Genomic DNA, 18,069 nt, shown 5'->3' on the forward strand with positions numbered 1-18,069 from the left:
AAATGGTAAGTGAGGTCAAATACATACATATGTTATAATTTTTTATGTTTCTTATTTTTAACACAATATACACACACATATACACACACATATAGTATAGATCAAAAAATGTTGAAATGAATATTTAATTGGTATTATCTTATGTGATGATTAATAAAGGTTAAAGGTGTTTACAAATATACATATACATAATAGATACACAAGAGTCATTGTCTACTTTATATATACTCATCAACCATCCCACCTTCACATTCCATTTATTGCATCTTTCCTGTTCAGATTTGTGGCAAACCCTCATAAAGCAGAGAGATATAAAAAAAGGTTGAAACTTGATATTGTTTCTCTCTTCAATTATACATATATATCCATTCATCATCCATATATGTATATTTCATGAAATCTTAAGAAACTTATATTGGTAACACAATCTTATTTTTTGAAAATCAGTTATCTTTGTTAGTTTTTATTTCATGTATAGTTTACTGTTTAAGTTGGTTTAAAACCCCAAAAAAAGAAACAGATCATGGAAATCCTTCATGTTCAGGATATTGTTTGGGCAAATATGAGCTAATTTTTTTTCAACTTTTTTGGGCTTTTTAATACTGTTCATTTTTTATACTAATGAAGTTTGTGTAGTTTATATAACATTATGTTGGATTGTTTTTTTTTTTAATGAACTTGAGGTTGATTTCAGCTGAAAACGATGTCGTTTCAAAATGATCAAGACTCAGGGGATATGTCTCCCCAGAGAAAATTGGGAAGGGGAAAGATCGAAATCAAACGGATCGAAAACACAACAAATCGACAAGTGACTTTTTGTAAGCGTCGCAACGGTTTGCTCAAGAAAGCTTATGAGTTGTCTGTTCTTTGTGATGCCGAGGTTGCTCTTGTCGTCTTCTCTAGCCGCGGTCGCCTCTATGAGTATGCCAACAACAGGTATATATCCATAAGTATACATATATTGTTAGTATATATATTATTTTATGATCTAGATCTTTAATTGTTGCAATTTATGAAATTATCTTGAACAAATCTTGAATACCCATTAAAGGTTTATGTGGCTTTAATCAATTTCTAGCCAAAAACCGGTTTAAAATGGTGATTTGTTCGATTTTCTTGAATTCTTTTTGTTGTGCAAAGTATATGAATATTGAATGTTATGTGAAGATATAAAAAATAGGAAACAATCAAAAGATGTTGTGAGGTTTTAGTTTTGTGTCGCAGAACAAAGATTCACTTGTCTTTCTCTTTATCTGATTTGTTTCTTTTCCTCAATGAGCTTATGTGTTGTTTTTATAAATCTATATATTATATATTATTTTAGTATATGTTTTTCACCTTTTATGATCCAATATTTGTTTCATATTTTGGTACATACAAGATCTGTTGTTAAAGAAAACATTGGATATGTTGCAAGCAAATAAGCAAAGATTTAGGATATATGTGTATTTGCAGAACACTGAGATCATCCTCCCATCTACTACCCTTTCTCCATTGCTTTCTAATCTCTCTCTCTCTCTCTCTCTATATATATATATATATATATCACTCACACACAGAGAGAAAACAAACACAAAAATGTAAGCTAAGGAAGGCCTACAAAAATGTTGTCAAGTTCCTATTTGTTCAAAACTTATATCTTTTTGACACTTCCTTAATAGACATATATGTCAGTTAAACATCACCCAAAGTAAAATGATAGGACTCTTAGAAAAGAGATGTCATCAAGGCTTGTCATGACATTATAGAAAAATATATATATAATGAAAATGCTTTATTAGGTTTTCAAATCAGTTTTCTGTTCATCACAATAAAGATAAAAAAGTTTCATCTTTCATATGTCACTAAGTTTTTTTAACCATAAACAAACTAATACCTCTTTTAAATATTATTCTTAAACCTTTTTAGAAAGTAACCCTAAATTGTTATCCCTAAAGTAAACCTAATTAGGGTTCTAATTATAAATGCAAAACCTTGTGCATTGAAATCTTTCTTTTTTTTCCAAGAAAAACAATTATTCCCTCAAATCATGTCTTTTACAATGGCAATAACAAGTATACTCAATCAGGTCAGAGACATTATACAAAACTTTAAATTATGTCTTTTGCCGTATTAATTTACTTGCTAAATTTAAATTAAGAAGTGCAAAATTAAAAAGTTAGGGCTCAAAAGTTTAGAATTAAATGATTGTGCACTATATTTAGAACCATGTATATTTAATTAGTATACATTTTTGGTCTTTGTTTATTTAGACTTAGGGTTACCAATGACATTTTCTAAAAATCTTTTTTATAAAAAATGTTTTGTGTATATATAAAGTATTTTGTCTTTAATCAAATAGCCATATAAAAATCTAAGAAAGAATAAATAAATATTAGGTGTATGGGTAAGATTTGTCTCAACAAGAAAGAAATCTTTGGTAACGTCATAACCCAGATTTCATTTTCAGTTTCTAATTGACTTCTGACATAATCATCAACTTTTTCTTGCACCTTTTGTTGTTTTAATTCAATTATCAGTTTTTATAATCATTAAAAAAAATAGTCATTTCATAATTACATATATGTGTATAGATGATTTGATGTATAAATATATATATATATATATTTCTTCAATGATGAAAAGAAAAAAAGAAAAAAACACACAAACACACACTGATGTTTCCTTTCAGCTTAGACTTTCACAAAGGTAATTATTGAAACTGTTTGAAACTGAAATGGAAGCCTAAGAAAAGACCAATTTGAAAAAAAAAAAAAAAAAAAAAAACAAAAAGATTATTTCATCTTAGGTCATGATTCATAGATCTTGCATAGATATAGATATATATGTATATGTATATAGAGAGAGAGTGTTTAAAATGAGAAAAGAAAGTACAATTCCTGGGGAACCAATAAGAGGGTATCTCAATCAATGACTGCTGCAATGAAATGGACGGCTCTGATTGATTCAGAGTTTACAGTGAAGAAAAAGCAATAATGTTGGATCTACCCAAGGTGGGTAAAAGGGTGAAGGGTAAATGGATTAACCATTGTGTAATGGGTTTTGGACACGTGTCAAAGATCTATCCGTAGATGTAAGTCACCAATCATAAACAAGGGATTTGTGACTACGTGGCAGAGACAGCCAATCAGTGTTTTCGGGAAAGTTAAGGTAAATATATGCAATACAAAAATGGAATATAAAATAGAATCCTTAAGTTTTCCGAGAAAAGTGGGATTTTATTCACTTGATGGTTTTGTTGAAATCATAACACTATTCTAGACAGTGAAAACTGAAATCCCTTTTGATAGAAATAGTTGACTAGTGATGGATAGATTTTACTGTGTTTAATTGGACACTTCATGTATCTCTATATATATCTTTTGTGTAAAACACAGTAACATGCATATATGATAGAGCACTATATACACACAAACACATAAAAGAACACATATGAATAGTTGTGTCAACTCAAATAGGAGTATCATTTCATTTGCATAAATTTTGAGTGGTATGTAAATTTAATTTTTCATTTTTTACTTGAAAAACATACACAAGAATTTTCTGGTTTTGGATTTTTAATAAAATCAGGATTTCACATAATTTTAGGTCAGGTTTTTGGTTCACATAATTAGGGGATGTTTAATTTGGTTTCGTGTGATGTTTGATTTTATATTTAAGTTATAGTTTAACGTCGACTAAAGCCCACATTGTGTTTTTGTCATTAAATTTGGAGCTTTATGTAGTCGCGGAAGATATAATCTGTCCTTAGTTTTGGTCGGTTGAGGTACATTTTGTAGTTTAGGAGTCGTATTAGAATTGTAGAACACCACTTTAAGGGGCGAACTCAAAACTTTCAACTAATAAATTATATATAGACCAGATGAAAGAACCAGCATATTGGTGCTACAAATTGAATGCTAGTATATATATGGGAAAAACAAATATGCGCATGCTTCTAGCATTCCCCCTCACAATCTCCTCCCTACTAATCACGTGTATAAATATAAAATCTCCCCCCCCTCTCTCTCAAAATTTGGATAGCAGTGTGCAGCTAGATGCATATTTGTTAACCCCTATATATATATCGGAGCCTTATTTTGAAAAATCAATTTTTTTTAAGAACCTTGAGAACTCTTAAATTACGTATTGGATCACATATTATTTTTGTTCATTCACATGTGAAACGTTATAAAAATACATGTTGTAGAAGAAAGTTTTTTTGAAAACCTTATATATACCCATTTGTTAACATGTGAACGAAAACGTGAACATATTCATTAACAAGTTAACAAAAAGCTATTTTGAAGATTTTTTAAAAAAGTTTTTTTACAATATACTTTTTTATATCATTTCACATATGAATGAACAAAAAAAATGTGATCTAATACATAATTAGAGTTTTCATGGTTTTTTAAAAAAAAATTGTTCTCAAAATAAGGAAAATATATATATATATATATGTATATATATATGTATATGGGGGAAGAGAAGTTGTTAGGCACCTAAGTTTGGTGAAAAACCCCTCACATACCTTTTTTTAAACCATAAAAATCATGAGGGACCAAATATTTATTCAAAATATTAAAATATTGATATGTAAGGAGTTTTTCACCCAAGTTGGGTGCATAACAGCCTTATACTCGCTTTTCTATATATATTGATGTAAATCAACAATTTGACCATTTAGATCTTAAAGATCTTCTCTTTACTGACAATGAAGGTATAGAGGTAAAGTATTTATCATAACAGTTTTATAATGAATCATATTATGTCTTTAAATGTGAACAGTTATTTACTTTTATGCTTTACATTCATGTATGTTAAATTTTTATGGATGACTTTTACTTATGGTAGCAAACGATGGGTCTGGATCGGATGTGACACCCATCCACTTATAGATATTTCACTTCAAGTATCATGATCGATCATAACCCTTTTGGAATAAGTGTATGTAATATTTTATTGATCAAGGCTAAGAAGACATGTGGCTACTTTATTTTCAATGATTTTACTACTGTTCTTGGCATGCACCTCTGAAGCACAATTAAACAAATTTGAGAATCATTTTACATGGCTGTATGGAGTTGATAGAACTTAGTACTATTAATTAAAAATTGAAGAGCCAAAACCCTAGCTTGTCTTTTGAATATGTCTTTAATTGAGAAAGATGGATGCATTTATCATATTTGCTGCAGTTTTGTACTATATATATATACACACATTTATATTGCTGTTGTGAAGTTCTGTGGAATTTCAGAAATCTTAAAACACAAATTTGAGTAAATGCTTTTTCTTAAACCCATCAATATGCAATGACCTTTGCTCTCTTTGTAATTCAGTGTGAAAGGCACCATAGATAGGTACAAGAAGGCATGCTTAGATCCACCAACAAGCGGCTCTGTTGCTGAAGCCAATGCTCAGGTAAAATCCGTTTTATTAATTAACCAATCTTAAGTGCATAATTGTTTGATTATACACGTTGTTTGAAAGGGAATATACGATCATTCCACTAGAACAAATTTACTAAATGCAAAACTCTTATATAACAAAATGCTATGAACAATTTTTTCGCAGTTTTACCAACAAGAGGCTCAAAAACTGCGCCATCAAATAGCTAACCTTCAGAACCAAAATAGGTAGCTTTTTAAGCTCCCGTGTCTGCTTCAATTTTCATATGTTTCATCGGATCATTAAATAATTAATACAACCGGCCTTTTATGAGAAGGCAATTTTACAGGAACATTATGGGTGAATCGCTAGGGAACATGCAACAGAAAGACCTCAAGAATCTCGAAGGCAAACTAGAGAAAGGTATAAGCAGGATCAGATCGAAAAAGGTACACAACCATACCCTTTATTCATCATGCATCGATCAACTGTTAATGAGTTATTATAACAATCTTACATCTATATTTTTCACAATATTTGCAGAATGAACTTCTATTTGCTGAAGTCGAGTATATGAAAAAGCGAGTAAGTAATGCATTTACTGATTCTTAGCAGCCATAGACTAATCTTACACAATAACAATATTCGTAGGAGGTTAATATGAACAACAATTTAATACATTTTGGACAACTTTGGATCGGTTTATAAGATAGATAGTTCATATTTCCGCCGTTAGTCCAAAGATTCATTGTTATGGTGCAAATCAATAGTTACCGACCAACGTAAAGACTGCTATAAAAAATGGAAACAGTGCACGATAATGAAGTACATGTCTCTCATTGAATATCTTTTATTGCAGGAAAATGAGTTACATAACAGTAACCAGTTCCTCCGAGCAAAGGTCTGTCTTTTGATCCCTGGCCTTCAAAATTTCTTTCATATTTGATCGATTAAAAAAATGTTAATTGTAATTGCTTGATTACATAGATTGCTGAAAATGAAAGAGCTCAGCAGCAACACATGAGTTTGATGCCTGGAAGTTCTTCTGAATACGATCTAGTAGCGCCTCACCAGCCATTTGATGGTCGGAACTATCTTCAAGTCAATGATCTTCAAAACAATAACAGTTACTCTTGCCAAGATCAAACTCCCCTTCAGTTAGTGTAAGATAACAAACAGAATAATTTCTGTCATTAGAAGGGATTAAAAAGTAACATATCGACTCATATATTTATATTGTCGTTTTTTATTTGTGCTGCCACGCGTGCAAACATTGTGTATCCTAAGAAACAGGCTTGTTTTTTTCCAAGTGTTTATCTTCTTTGTGCTAAATATTTACAGCTAGCTGAAGTTAATTTATTATGGTCTTCGGATACAGCTCGGTTAGAGCACTGACATTATATATCTTGGAGATCATGTAGTAAAATCCCCATTTCTTTCAAGCAAACTCAAAATGTTGGGATTGCGTGGAAGCTGACGACTCATATTACATACATTTTTCGGCTGTATATTATAACAAACGTGGTTCATCTTTGGATTGTTCGATTATGTTGTGGTGGAGTTTGTTGTGTAAAAGAAATTTATCAAATTTTCTGATAAAATTGAATTTTAGGAAGGGAAATGATATATCAATTTAAAAATCCTTCTAATTAAATACAAGATTAGCAAGATCAAAAAGATCAAATTACGAAGAGGTTTTTTAGGAAAAATTTTAGGAGATCTTTAATTGGATTAATCATTTTTGGTATGGTTTATTTATTTTTTAGAGAAAATGTCACAAATGGTCCCTGTGGTTTGTCACTTTAGCATTTTGCCCCGTGTGGTTTTTTTTCTGTTGCTAATGGCCTCTGACTTTTCCTTTTTCCTTGCCAGAAGCCCCTGAACCTAACATATGTTAACTTTGGCCGTTAAATATCTCACGTGCATAGCATGTGAGGGTATAAGCGTCAATTTCATAACCACAAAGACGATTAAAACATTTTTTAGTTAAATATGTATAAAAATATATATATATGTCGATCTGTCTTTTATCGTCAATATATATCTTTGTATCTATATCATCTGTAAATCATCATCTCCACCATCCAATTTATTCTCTCTTACTTTTTCTTTCCATCTTTTCTTCTTTCATTCTTTTCCGATTCACCGAAAAAGTATGTATCGCCGGGAGATAACAAAGCATACTTAGATCTGAAAAAGCTCCCCCCTCTTTGGCTGTAGTCTCCAACCACCGGGAAAGAAGACTCACCTAATCTATATCTCTACACTTCAAACCATTATACGTACATCTACATCTGTATACTTTAGATCAACAATCACAAATCTATATAGTTATCACCATCATTGCCTCTAACATCATAAGAAAAAGAAAAAGAAGACGGGGATGACGATGATAATGATTAAAGCTATAAATAGTATATGGTGAAAATAAGCAATACAAACATCAAAAGAAGAAGACGGCCATAATGTTTTCACCATTTTTGGTGTTCATTGGTGAGAAGTTAGCTTTTTAACATGAGTTTCGTCTTTCCATCTTTCTCATTACTTATTATTCATATAATAAACCTTGATTTTTGATAATTGTTGTTTAAAAAAAAACTTGACTTTTTTATGCTCAAATAGCTTAGAATTAATGAAAACCCAAATGGTATCAAGGAGATTTCGAATGGGTATGGTGAAATTTGATCTTTTATATATGTATATAGATATAGAGGGGTTGAGTATTTTAAAACAAGTATTAAAATAAAACAAATAAGACATGATCTTGACCATTGGATCATGGTTAAATTGATGCACGAAGATTCATGAAGCAATTGATGCACAATGATTTTCATGTTGTACGGTGATCTTCAGTGAAAAAAAACCTATTGTTTTATTTGTTTTACTTTAATACTTGTTTTATTTTACCTAAAACCTAGATATAGATATAGAGATAAATGTAAGCATATGTTTAGCACTAATAAAAAGAATGGCGATAAGATAAAAAGAAAAAGTCAACATATGAGAATAACCTCTTTTGATTTGTAGCCAACTATGAATAGAAAAAGAGCCAGGAGATTATTGGATTGTTATATGAGAATAGGTATTACGATGGTATTGGTGATGATGATCCTTATTGGATTGTTTATGAAGATGATGATGATGATGATGATGATGATGATGATTGTTATTGGATCATTTTTGATTGATGTAATAAGAAGGCTACGAGGGATTTTTACAAGGAAAGCAAATGGATTTTTGATACTTTGTATATAGATTAGTTTTTTAATGTTTAATTTTGAGTTTTGAGAAATTAGTATTTTTAGTAATTGATATGATATGAAGATATTCAGGTTGTTTAGTGATGATGATGAGGAAAAGGAGGATGAGTTTAGATCTGAAAAAGAAGGGGGGTAAAGAAAGGATAGGTGTTTTGGAGATGAAAAGATCAAAATGTCCTTATGTGCAATGCACATGTTAGATTTAACAGTTAAAATTAACTGAAGTTAGTGTCAGGGGCTTTTGGCCATGAAAATGAAAAAGTCAGGTACCATTAGCAACGAAAAAAAAAAATATAGGGGGCAAAACGCTAAAGTGACAAACCATAGGGACCATTTGTGGCATTTTCTCTATTTTTTAACATAACCGTAGATCCGAAAAACTATCATATCAGGACTTATAGTTCACTACAAGAAATACCACTTTTTCGTTTTTTCCCACAACCCAGAAATTTTCCCGCTTCTTTTTGCGACATTATTGGCGACTTGTCACAAAATTTTTTTTTTTTTATACTTTAAATATACTTTAATACTAACGAGCATAATATCCGCGCATTGCACCAAAATTTTGTTTTATAAGTGACAATTTTTAATAAGTGTAGATATGTTAATTTAGTTTTATAGTGTGAAAGGTCATTTTGATAACCATAAATATGCTAAAAGAAGCTTTTTAAGAAAAAAAAAATATGCTTCATTTTTTAAGACGCATAAATAAAAACTCAAAATACTTTATAAAGAATAAAGATTTATTAAATACTAATTTAAAGTTAACTTTAGTTATATTAATTTTAAAAATGATAATTAATTTCAAAAACTATATAGAAGTTTTAGATACTAATTTATATTACATTTAGCAACGACATTAATGACATACGGTGACGACAATAGGCGTCACTTAATCCAGATTTTCTTGTAGTTGCATCAAACTGTCGTTGTCAAAGGTTTCAAAGGCAACTTTTGGATCTTTCGACGATGAAACTAGAGTCGTTAAGGATACTTTTTCTTGTAGTGAATAAAACCCACATCTTCATTCAATGTATAGATGCGAATCTGATTCGGCAAGATTGAGTTTATTTAACTTTGGCATCGGACAAAGAATGATAAATAACTAAAAACTAATAATGAATGATAGACAGAAGTTGTATACGAAAAATCAAAGAAAATTTTATGTATCAGAAGATTTACCATCATACAGTATGAAATTCGAAACATTGTACTTTTTTATGGATTTAAATTCTAAATCTAGAGTCGATACATGAATTTGAAACATTACCCCGTACTATCATACCAAACCTATATCCCATTCCAACATCCGGCAACAAGATTATTGTTAGTAATAATTGTGGAATGGATATGATGGAAAGCCATCCACCCTGCCACCAGTTTATGACAATACACCATCACATATATTTTATTGTGTTTATAGTACAACACTGTAAAACACATTAAGTGGTGTATCGTCAAAAATTGATGGCGTACATATCGTTTTCCATTCTGGTAGGATGGTATGGCGGTGGTTCGGACAAGATGAGTGTGCTTACCTTTGATTTTGGTGAGGTAGACAAGGTGGTTCCTTTTTATTTGTTATTTTAATTTAAGATTTATTTTTATTTAATATTGGGTAATATGGGGTATAGTTTTAGGTGTTGTGGGTCCAGTTTTTGGGTTTATTGTTAGTGTAGTTTTTGACTTATGATGTGGTTGTGATACGATATGATGCTAATATGACAGTATTGTTCCATACCACATTAGTTTGGTGGTATGAACATTACTAATGCTCTAGCAAATAGCCCCCACGTACAACTTTTTAATCCATATCATAATTCATAAGTGATATTACAGTACCACACATTACATATTTGTAAACATTATATAAAGCTTGTAGTTGTATCATGTTTCTTCCATGTTAGTTTCGATTCAGACGTGTTACAGTAAATTTTAACCAACGGTTTGCTGGACCTCCAACCCCCTCCTCATGCTTGGAAAATACATTGAGATGATAAACCCAAGACTCAAACCAGAGATCTTGGGAAAAGCTCATCTCCAAGGTCTGTATAATGAATTTAGAAAATATTCGTGGTCAATCCACCTAAGTAAGGTTGGTTTCCATGTTATATATCTACTTGTAAGTTGTAAATCTCAAAACGAACAACTCAATAACGATAAGTTTTAAAAAGAAATTTTAACACAACTTAGGCCAAGACACAAGCTGGTTAGCCCAGGAGCCCAAATGGCTAATTCTTTCATCATATCTTGTATGGCTGTAGACCTGTAGTATCTATAATTCCTAATACCCAATGAAGTTAAACACGTTTTCAAGTCTATGATTTAATATTTAAATTCATTTGTGCTTTAAGAAATTAATACTTTTGATTTACAATATGCTTAAACTTAGGTTGGATAAGTGGTTAGAGCCTTTGCATCTGGAGAAAGAGGTCAAAGGTTTGGTCCTCTCATTCCCAGCAAGGCTGGAGGTCCTAGTTTAACTTTGGTATAACTTGGAAGCAGTCTCTATACCTTTGATAGAGTAAGGTTGTCTACATCTCAACTTACCTCATACACCATCAAAAAAGATAATATGACCAAAAACCTGTGAAAAACAGCACTAGGAGTTACTTTTTTATGCCTTGATTGAGATTTTAAAGGAAAAAGAATACATATTTTGAGACATGTACTTTCAATCATAGTGCACTATGTCAATTTTGAGAGATGATATATACTCGTATAATACATCTTAATAAATCTATCACACTAACACATCACTCAGACACTCACTTTTACTGGCATAAAAGTTATACAATGTAATAAGTTAATCAAAACCTATGGTATGTGTATCATCTCTCTTCCCAATTAGCTAGATTAGTATATGATTATATTATATGTTGTTTCATGTCATTCAATTCTAATAAACCATATGTAGATTCAATATGTAGATATAAGCATTGCACTTAGATAAATAGGCATAATAATTACTAATTTAAAAAACCCCATAATGCAAATTTGCAATTTTGTTTGAATACAATCTCAAAACTATGTCTTATTTTCTTACAACGTTAAAATCTAACCAACTGCCTAATATCATATGGTGAAGCATCCGTTGGCTTGACTGCAACATATGATGATCTTGCAGCTATATTGTTAGCAACTTCAGTGAGATGGAAACCATCATAGTAGAAAGAACTGTCCCGAACCGGGCATAAAATAATACTTTGAGCACATTGTGCATCTTCCCTTAATATACAACAAGGAACATATGTAAACCCAAGACCTGAAATATTATAAGGTAGTTAGAAGTTGTAAATTCATAAAGCTAAGTTTGTATATATCATATACGTATATGCCTTTCATATCATATTTTCTGGTTTACCTTGTTGTTGTAATGCAATACTTGTAAGGTTGATGAAAGTGAACTTGGAATCCGGATTATTGGAGTTTAGCTCATCAACAAGAGGCTTAAGCTTGCGATTAAATTGATTAACCGCTTCATTGATGGAGCCAACACACAGTTCATTGTTTGTGCCAAAGATGGATATCTCAGCTGGGGTGCATCCTATTTGACCAAGACCAAAAACAGCAATCTTTCGAGCATCTAAATCGTATAGACGCTAGCATTTTATCAAAAAAGTGGATTTCAATTTAGTAAAGAGGGGAAAACGTACCAATAAAATGGTAATATGGAGAAATAACAAATATAGTCTTAGTAAAATCCTAGTGAACCATATCATGTTTGGCAAGTTATTGGATTTTATTTCTCCTAATTAACCGTAATTAAAAATAATGAGTATAGTTAAAAGAAATATCTGCACCTGTAGATGCCGAGAGTACTGCCGCAAAAGGATGTTTGCGTATTGGTACGTTGTATACATATGGCTTGTGGCGTAAATGTTTGGCTTTAAGTAGTTGTTGATGTAGTCATTGCTTCCTATATTGACTATGTAAATGCACTTTCTTAGGTATTCTTTGGTAAACGTTGTGTTTTGTTGCAAGTGAAAGATCCGTGAAACTATTGTATGGTGATTCTTTAATTGATTTCCTAAGCTAATTCGATCCCCCTTTGACAAAAATGAAAATGAATCTTGTCAGTATCATGTCACTAAGTGTTGATTTTTTGGTTTGACATGATTTGAGTTTCCTTACCATATGACTACCTGTTTCCTCTCGAATGCCAGATCCACCACTACCGTAGTTTACACCTCGAGTGATCTGCTGATCATCGATTATACTGGCATATGTGGGCATGTATTCATTGAAACCCAGAAGTTCCCCTGCATGTAAACAGTTATTAGATATTGTTAGATCTGATAAAGAAGTCAAGATAAGGTAGGCAGAACATGTTATAAGGAATACAATTAATGGTCAACTATGGACTTTGACCCACAACTGTTTCATTGAAGGCATTGGGGTGCTGAGGATTTACGGGTGAGCGGACAGGAATAAAAAGCCCCTAGGCTAGGCTCAACGAATTCGACCCGGCGTGACCTAAAAACCAAAATATGCGCCCACTTTGCCCAATGCCATAATCATCCATGCACTAGAAGAATATATAAATATTAGAAAAATAAAAGAGACGGACCGATAATATCTGCTATGGTACGACCGTTGGTGAATCTCCCCGTGACACCTTGCGCGAAATCAGCTCCATAAGGCGGATAATTGGCTTTAATTGTTGTTACAAGTTGATTATTATTACCACTATCAACCAATGAGTCTCCAAATATGAAGTAACATGGCACTTGTGGTTTGCCAATGACTAGAAATATTCTAAAGTACATTAGTACTACAAAGACTTGTATCGAAAATAATAGGTTTAGCTGACAATTAACCATGATTTGTTTAGAAGGAAATCCTATAAAATGAATCTAATATTCCAAAATGGTTTTCAAAGTACATGAAGAGGGTTGCTGAAATTGAACCTAAATGTGTGGAACATGAAGAAACAGAGTAGAGTTGGGCAAATTTATAAGATTATTATGAAAGACTTAACAAAATAGTATAAATCAACATTTTAAAACTTTTTCTGAAAAATTTATTAAATTAAAACACATATCACATGCCATTTGCGTATTCAATTACCTAGTTATCTACCATATAATCATGTGAGTGGTTTCAAAGTTAACATTATTACAATAGGAACAATAGAGCCAATTTACGTTCGGCATTGAGAGAATAGAAATAGCTTATGAGAAAAGGGACATGACATAATTTAGTTGCTATTTCGTGTGATTAGTCGTAATTCTATGATCATAATTGTAGCACTTATATAATCCATATTTTAGAAGTTATGTTAGGTTTGTCAAAAAGAAATCACAAAGATTACGTACCACAAATACTAACTTTAGAAGGAATGAGACAAAGGGAGCCAACTTCAAACCACAATAAGTAAATGAGAAATGTTAAAAATGACTAACTGATATGGGATTTGATGTGGACCTTCTATGCAAATGAGAGTTGGTGTGACGACCGTCAAAATTCAGGTCGACTATAACTAGAAAATAAGTTATTATCTTCATCCATTTAGATAAATGTACTATTATATATACATCATTTTTCTTATAAACCCATTTAGCCCATGTACTACATGGACACATTTTGTGTCAATAAGTTATGGACATTTTAGACATACACATATTTAGATATGGCAACTACATACGATTGTTGAATAAAATAACATTAGTCAAGTTGTTTTAGTTACAATTTCTAAATAACAAATTTAAAATGGTGCAAACTACATAAGTGAAAGACACAACTGAAATGATATATGCACCCATGCTAAATAAAATAATGACAAAAACATACTAGCTCAAATTCATAAAGGGAAAAGTATCTGTGTGTGTATGTAACTTGTGACTAGTTACTATTATATGAAAGAAACTTTAGTCGGGTTCATTGTATGTAAGTAACCTGCTAAAACTGAACGAATCGTGTAAGAAATTAACGTGGCACCACCAGGCATATGATACATGGCCCAATGAGAGACCTCCACGTCAGCTTGATTACACGATTTATTCAATTTAAACAGGTTACTTACATACAATGAACCCGACTAAAGTTTCTTTCATACAATAGTAGCTCATCAGAAGTTACATACACACACAGATACTTTTCCCATTCATAAAATATTCAGTTCACCCCATACCGAAACTCAAATAATTCTCCAAACTTAAAACACTAGAACTTCCTATAATTAAGAGTGTATATATATGAAGTATGAGCTGGTCCCCCCATATCATTTTTACCCCATACTTCAACATTAAGTAAAAACCAAAAGCACTGCACCTTATCTTCTTCCCTTCTCTAATAGTAGTTCGACCACCACCACGGCCTCACTACCGCCTAACTTCGTCGAAAAACTTACTACACCACCAACACCACGTAAATCATCTTAAACACCACCATCATTAAGATAGTCTCAGTTTATAATAAAACTCATCAAATATCCATCTTCACTTTTGTGCAATTTACTTGGAATCCTTTGAGTAAACACTTGATAAATTTGTAAGAACAAGAACACCAAGTCTTCATATATTTATTAATGAGTATTTTATCTTGAAACTTTATTTTATCACCCAAAAATAAGAATGATTGTAAAAGAAAAAGAAAAAGTCTTTGTTTATTATTATTGTTGTAGTAAAAACGTCTAAAATTTGTGTCGTTGATTTCATATCTATATGGATTCTGAAAAGCTTTTCAAAAGTTCTTTTTATAGATGGTTGTTATGATACTGCATATGGATATTTTAATGAAACTAGTATATGGTGACAAAAGTTATACGGGATGTAGTAATCAACTTTATTGTTTTTGGTCATGTGCAAGTACTTGTGGGATCACATTACATATTTTAATTGGGACTACTATAAAAGGGGATTGGGTGGAACAATGGGTCATATCTTAACTAGTACACTTCAACCCAATTTTTTAAAGAGAAGTCTCGACATGCATGAACAAATAAGAGAAAGGTGGTAACTAGTTTTGAACGGTCCGCAGGTTTGGGATGTGTATATACAAAAAGCAACTCAGAGTACATAAAGATAACCTAACACCTGTTATCAAAAATCTCTAACTAATAGGGGTCGATATGCAACCGTCAGGGCTCGAATACACGAGTGTATTTTATACATGACATACCTACTCAGTGGTGTCAAGATATCGATACCCATGTATGGTCTCATGTATGGTCTCGTGGATATAAATACTAGTATATGCATATAGATGATTTTTTTCGAAATATATACTGTATTGTATAAAAACTTATACAAACACAAATTTATATAATTTAGTTTCATACAAAAGTTGACAAGATAAATTTTGACAAAAAGAAAATATACATTTACATAGAATTGGGACGCGTTTTGGAAGAGTCGAGATTTCCAACTTGTACACATGCAAAACTCATTTTTACTACACCAAATATAATATATGTTTCCTTTTATATAAATATGTTATTATTTATTATATATAAATTTATTTTTTTATATCAACATTTTGGTTAGTTACAACAAATGGAGGTGTCGAATTGTATTTTTATTTTTATTTGGGTGATAATAATTTTTCAAACTAATAACTTTTACTAATACACATTATTAAAACAAAGTACAGATTTGTTTATGCATTAGGTTAACATCACGCTTCGGGTATTTTGCATTTTATCACATTAAGGACTCTCCACGGTGAGTTTTCATAGTCCCATTTTACTTATTTATTTTTGGGGTGAAATGCATACTATTTACTTTTACAATGAACGCAAGTACTTTAAAAACCGTATGCATAGATTGTTCTATGTCACATTGTTCACTTAAGGCCTCATCATCATGAAACGATTAGTTATGGACTTAAACGTAGATATATTGAATAGTAATATTTGGGATTGACACTCCCCATCCGGGTTGGTAGCTCCAACTTAACCTACACGGTCGAACGAATGTTATATATTTGGAAAACTTGAGTACTCTGAACAAGTACTTACTTGAGCCACTGTCGAGTTTCGTTTCGTGAGCTTAGTTCAATGTATACGTACTTTTCTTTAGCATTGTAATTAGACAATGGCTACGTAAATTCTTGTGGCTCATGATACTTACTTTTATATAAAAACCTATGGAACTCACCAACTTTATGTTGACACTCTTTAGCATGTATTTCAGGTAATTAGACGAATTGCTATGACTTGGAAAGCTTTCTATTGCATGCACTATGGGAAGCTTGCCCCATATCTCAGATCTTAGGAATTGACTTATCAATTTGCTAAAGTCTCTATCTTATTATATTGTTTAATAATAATCTGATGTTTTCAATAACGAATTTTGTTTCAAGTATTGTATTATCAACTTTGTTAAAACAATTTTATTTCTAAATGTATTTGAAAAACAACACGTTTTTTGGTCGTTCACTATATCTTGTGTTGTGATCTCATGAACGTCACACCCCCGGATTTGGGGGTGTGACAGATTGGTATCATAGCCAAGGTTATAGTGAACTAGGTTGCAAATTGATGAGCCTAGACTATAACCCTATATAAAACCTTACTTGGATTGCATGCACCCATAAGATTTCCTTAGTCACTTGATAGACATATTTAAGCTCGCCCTTAGTAAGTAAATGCTTATACACAAATCCACATAGGTTACATGTCATAAATATAGTTACTTGCCTAGTTACTCACCTGAACTCTATATATGTAGTTAACTATAGCCGAAGGAAACCCATATAAGACTATCGTTAACCTTTGTTCTTCATCTGACGGGTCAAGCGCCGACCCTTACCCGTTAGCCCATGACTCAAGGACCGTGATCTGGGTCCCCAGTGGGGATACAAACAGACACTCTGAGCCTTCTGCTGAGGAGACGGAGCCTTCTGAGGATCCACTCACTATACCTCAGACCACCATGTCGTTGCCTCCACCTATCGATATCCATGTTGTCGGTACTAGTCCTATTACCTCTATGCCGATGCCGACTGAGCCGACTTTTATTCCATCTACTATTGGTCTACCAGACTTTACCCCTGCTATACCACAGCAGGAGGGTCCATTTGATCTACCTCCACTTCCACCCTTGTTATCACCATCTGATTTTGCACCCCACCCACCTCCCACTATAGTTGAGCTGGCAGCTCAACGCCGACGGATGTTACCTCATCGTTTGTGGGATTGGATGCTACACTGGCTAGCTGGATGCAGACAGCAGGAGCAGATCGATCTTGCTCCAAACTACTATGGTGTTACCGGTCCTATTACTTATTCACATATGACCCAGGAGCCTCTACACCATACCATTCCTCTCCTGGTAGCACTGATGGATCGCACTGAGAGCCATTTATATGAGATGGAGCGACGCCTCGATGAAATGGATCATCTTGATCTCCAGATGTTATATCTCCAAAACAAGATAAAGGAGCTGGAGGAAGACCTAGAGGAGAGCAACTTAGGAATGATAGTTTCGAGGAGACA

General features: G+C 32.2%; 2 protein-coding genes across 2 annotated transcripts; one reads left to right on the top strand and one right to left on the bottom strand.

Annotated features, from left to right (window-relative positions):
* The first annotated feature begins 219 nt into the window (after positions 1-219).
* Positions 220-6,679, top strand: LOC122595499 (floral homeotic protein AGAMOUS). Its single transcript, XM_043767866.1, has 8 exons — positions 220-321; positions 695-936; positions 5,322-5,403; positions 5,557-5,618; positions 5,708-5,819; positions 5,914-5,955; positions 6,230-6,271; positions 6,358-6,679. The coding sequence occupies exons 2-8, from the start codon at positions 704-706 to the stop codon at positions 6,535-6,537; spliced, it is 753 nt and encodes a 250-aa protein (XP_043623801.1). The 5' UTR covers positions 220-321; positions 695-703; the 3' UTR covers positions 6,538-6,679.
* A 5,001-nt stretch (positions 6,680-11,680) lies between these two features.
* Positions 11,681-13,453, bottom strand: LOC122597157 (GDSL esterase/lipase At1g29670-like). The gene is made up of 5 exons (XM_043769788.1): positions 13,201-13,453; positions 12,765-12,892; positions 12,434-12,679; positions 11,995-12,232; positions 11,681-11,895 (listed from the first exon to the last, which is right to left on the bottom strand). Exons 1-5 carry the CDS (start codon positions 13,451-13,453, stop codon positions 11,681-11,683), a joined length of 1,080 nt encoding a protein of 359 aa, XP_043625723.1.
* Positions 13,454-18,069: the final 4,616 nt, after the last annotated feature.

This window comes from Erigeron canadensis, chromosome 4, assembly GCF_010389155.1.
Source record: "Erigeron canadensis isolate Cc75 chromosome 4, C_canadensis_v1, whole genome shotgun sequence".
Lineage (NCBI taxonomy): Eukaryota > Viridiplantae > Streptophyta > Magnoliopsida > Asterales > Asteraceae > Erigeron > Erigeron canadensis.

What these genes read in the sequence shown, in the direction of transcription:
- LOC122595499 (XM_043767866.1), top strand. Translation starts at nt 704, where the DNA reads ATGTCGTTTCAAAATGATCAAGACTCAGGGGATATGTCTCCCCAGAGA. An exon ending in TATGAGTATGCCAACAACAG is followed by an intron (nt 937 to 5,321) that starts GTATATATCCAT and finishes TTTGTAATTCAG; the next exon opens with TGTGAAAGGCACCATAGATA. An exon ending in ACCAGTTCCTCCGAGCAAAG is followed by an intron (nt 6,272 to 6,357) that starts GTCTGTCTTTTG and finishes TTGATTACATAG; the next exon opens with ATTGCTGAAAATGAAAGAGC.
- LOC122597157 (XM_043769788.1), bottom strand. Translation starts at nt 13,453, where the DNA reads ATGGTTAATTGTCAGCTAAACCTATTATTTTCGATACAAGTCTTTGTA. An exon ending in AGGAAACAGGTAGTCATATG is followed by an intron (nt 12,680 to 12,764) that starts GTAAGGAAACTC and finishes TTTTTGTCAAAG; the next exon opens with GGGGATCGAATTAGCTTAGG. An exon ending in AGTACTCTCGGCATCTACAG is followed by an intron (nt 12,233 to 12,433) that starts GTGCAGATATTT and finishes ATAAAATGCTAG; the next exon opens with CGTCTATACGATTTAGATGC.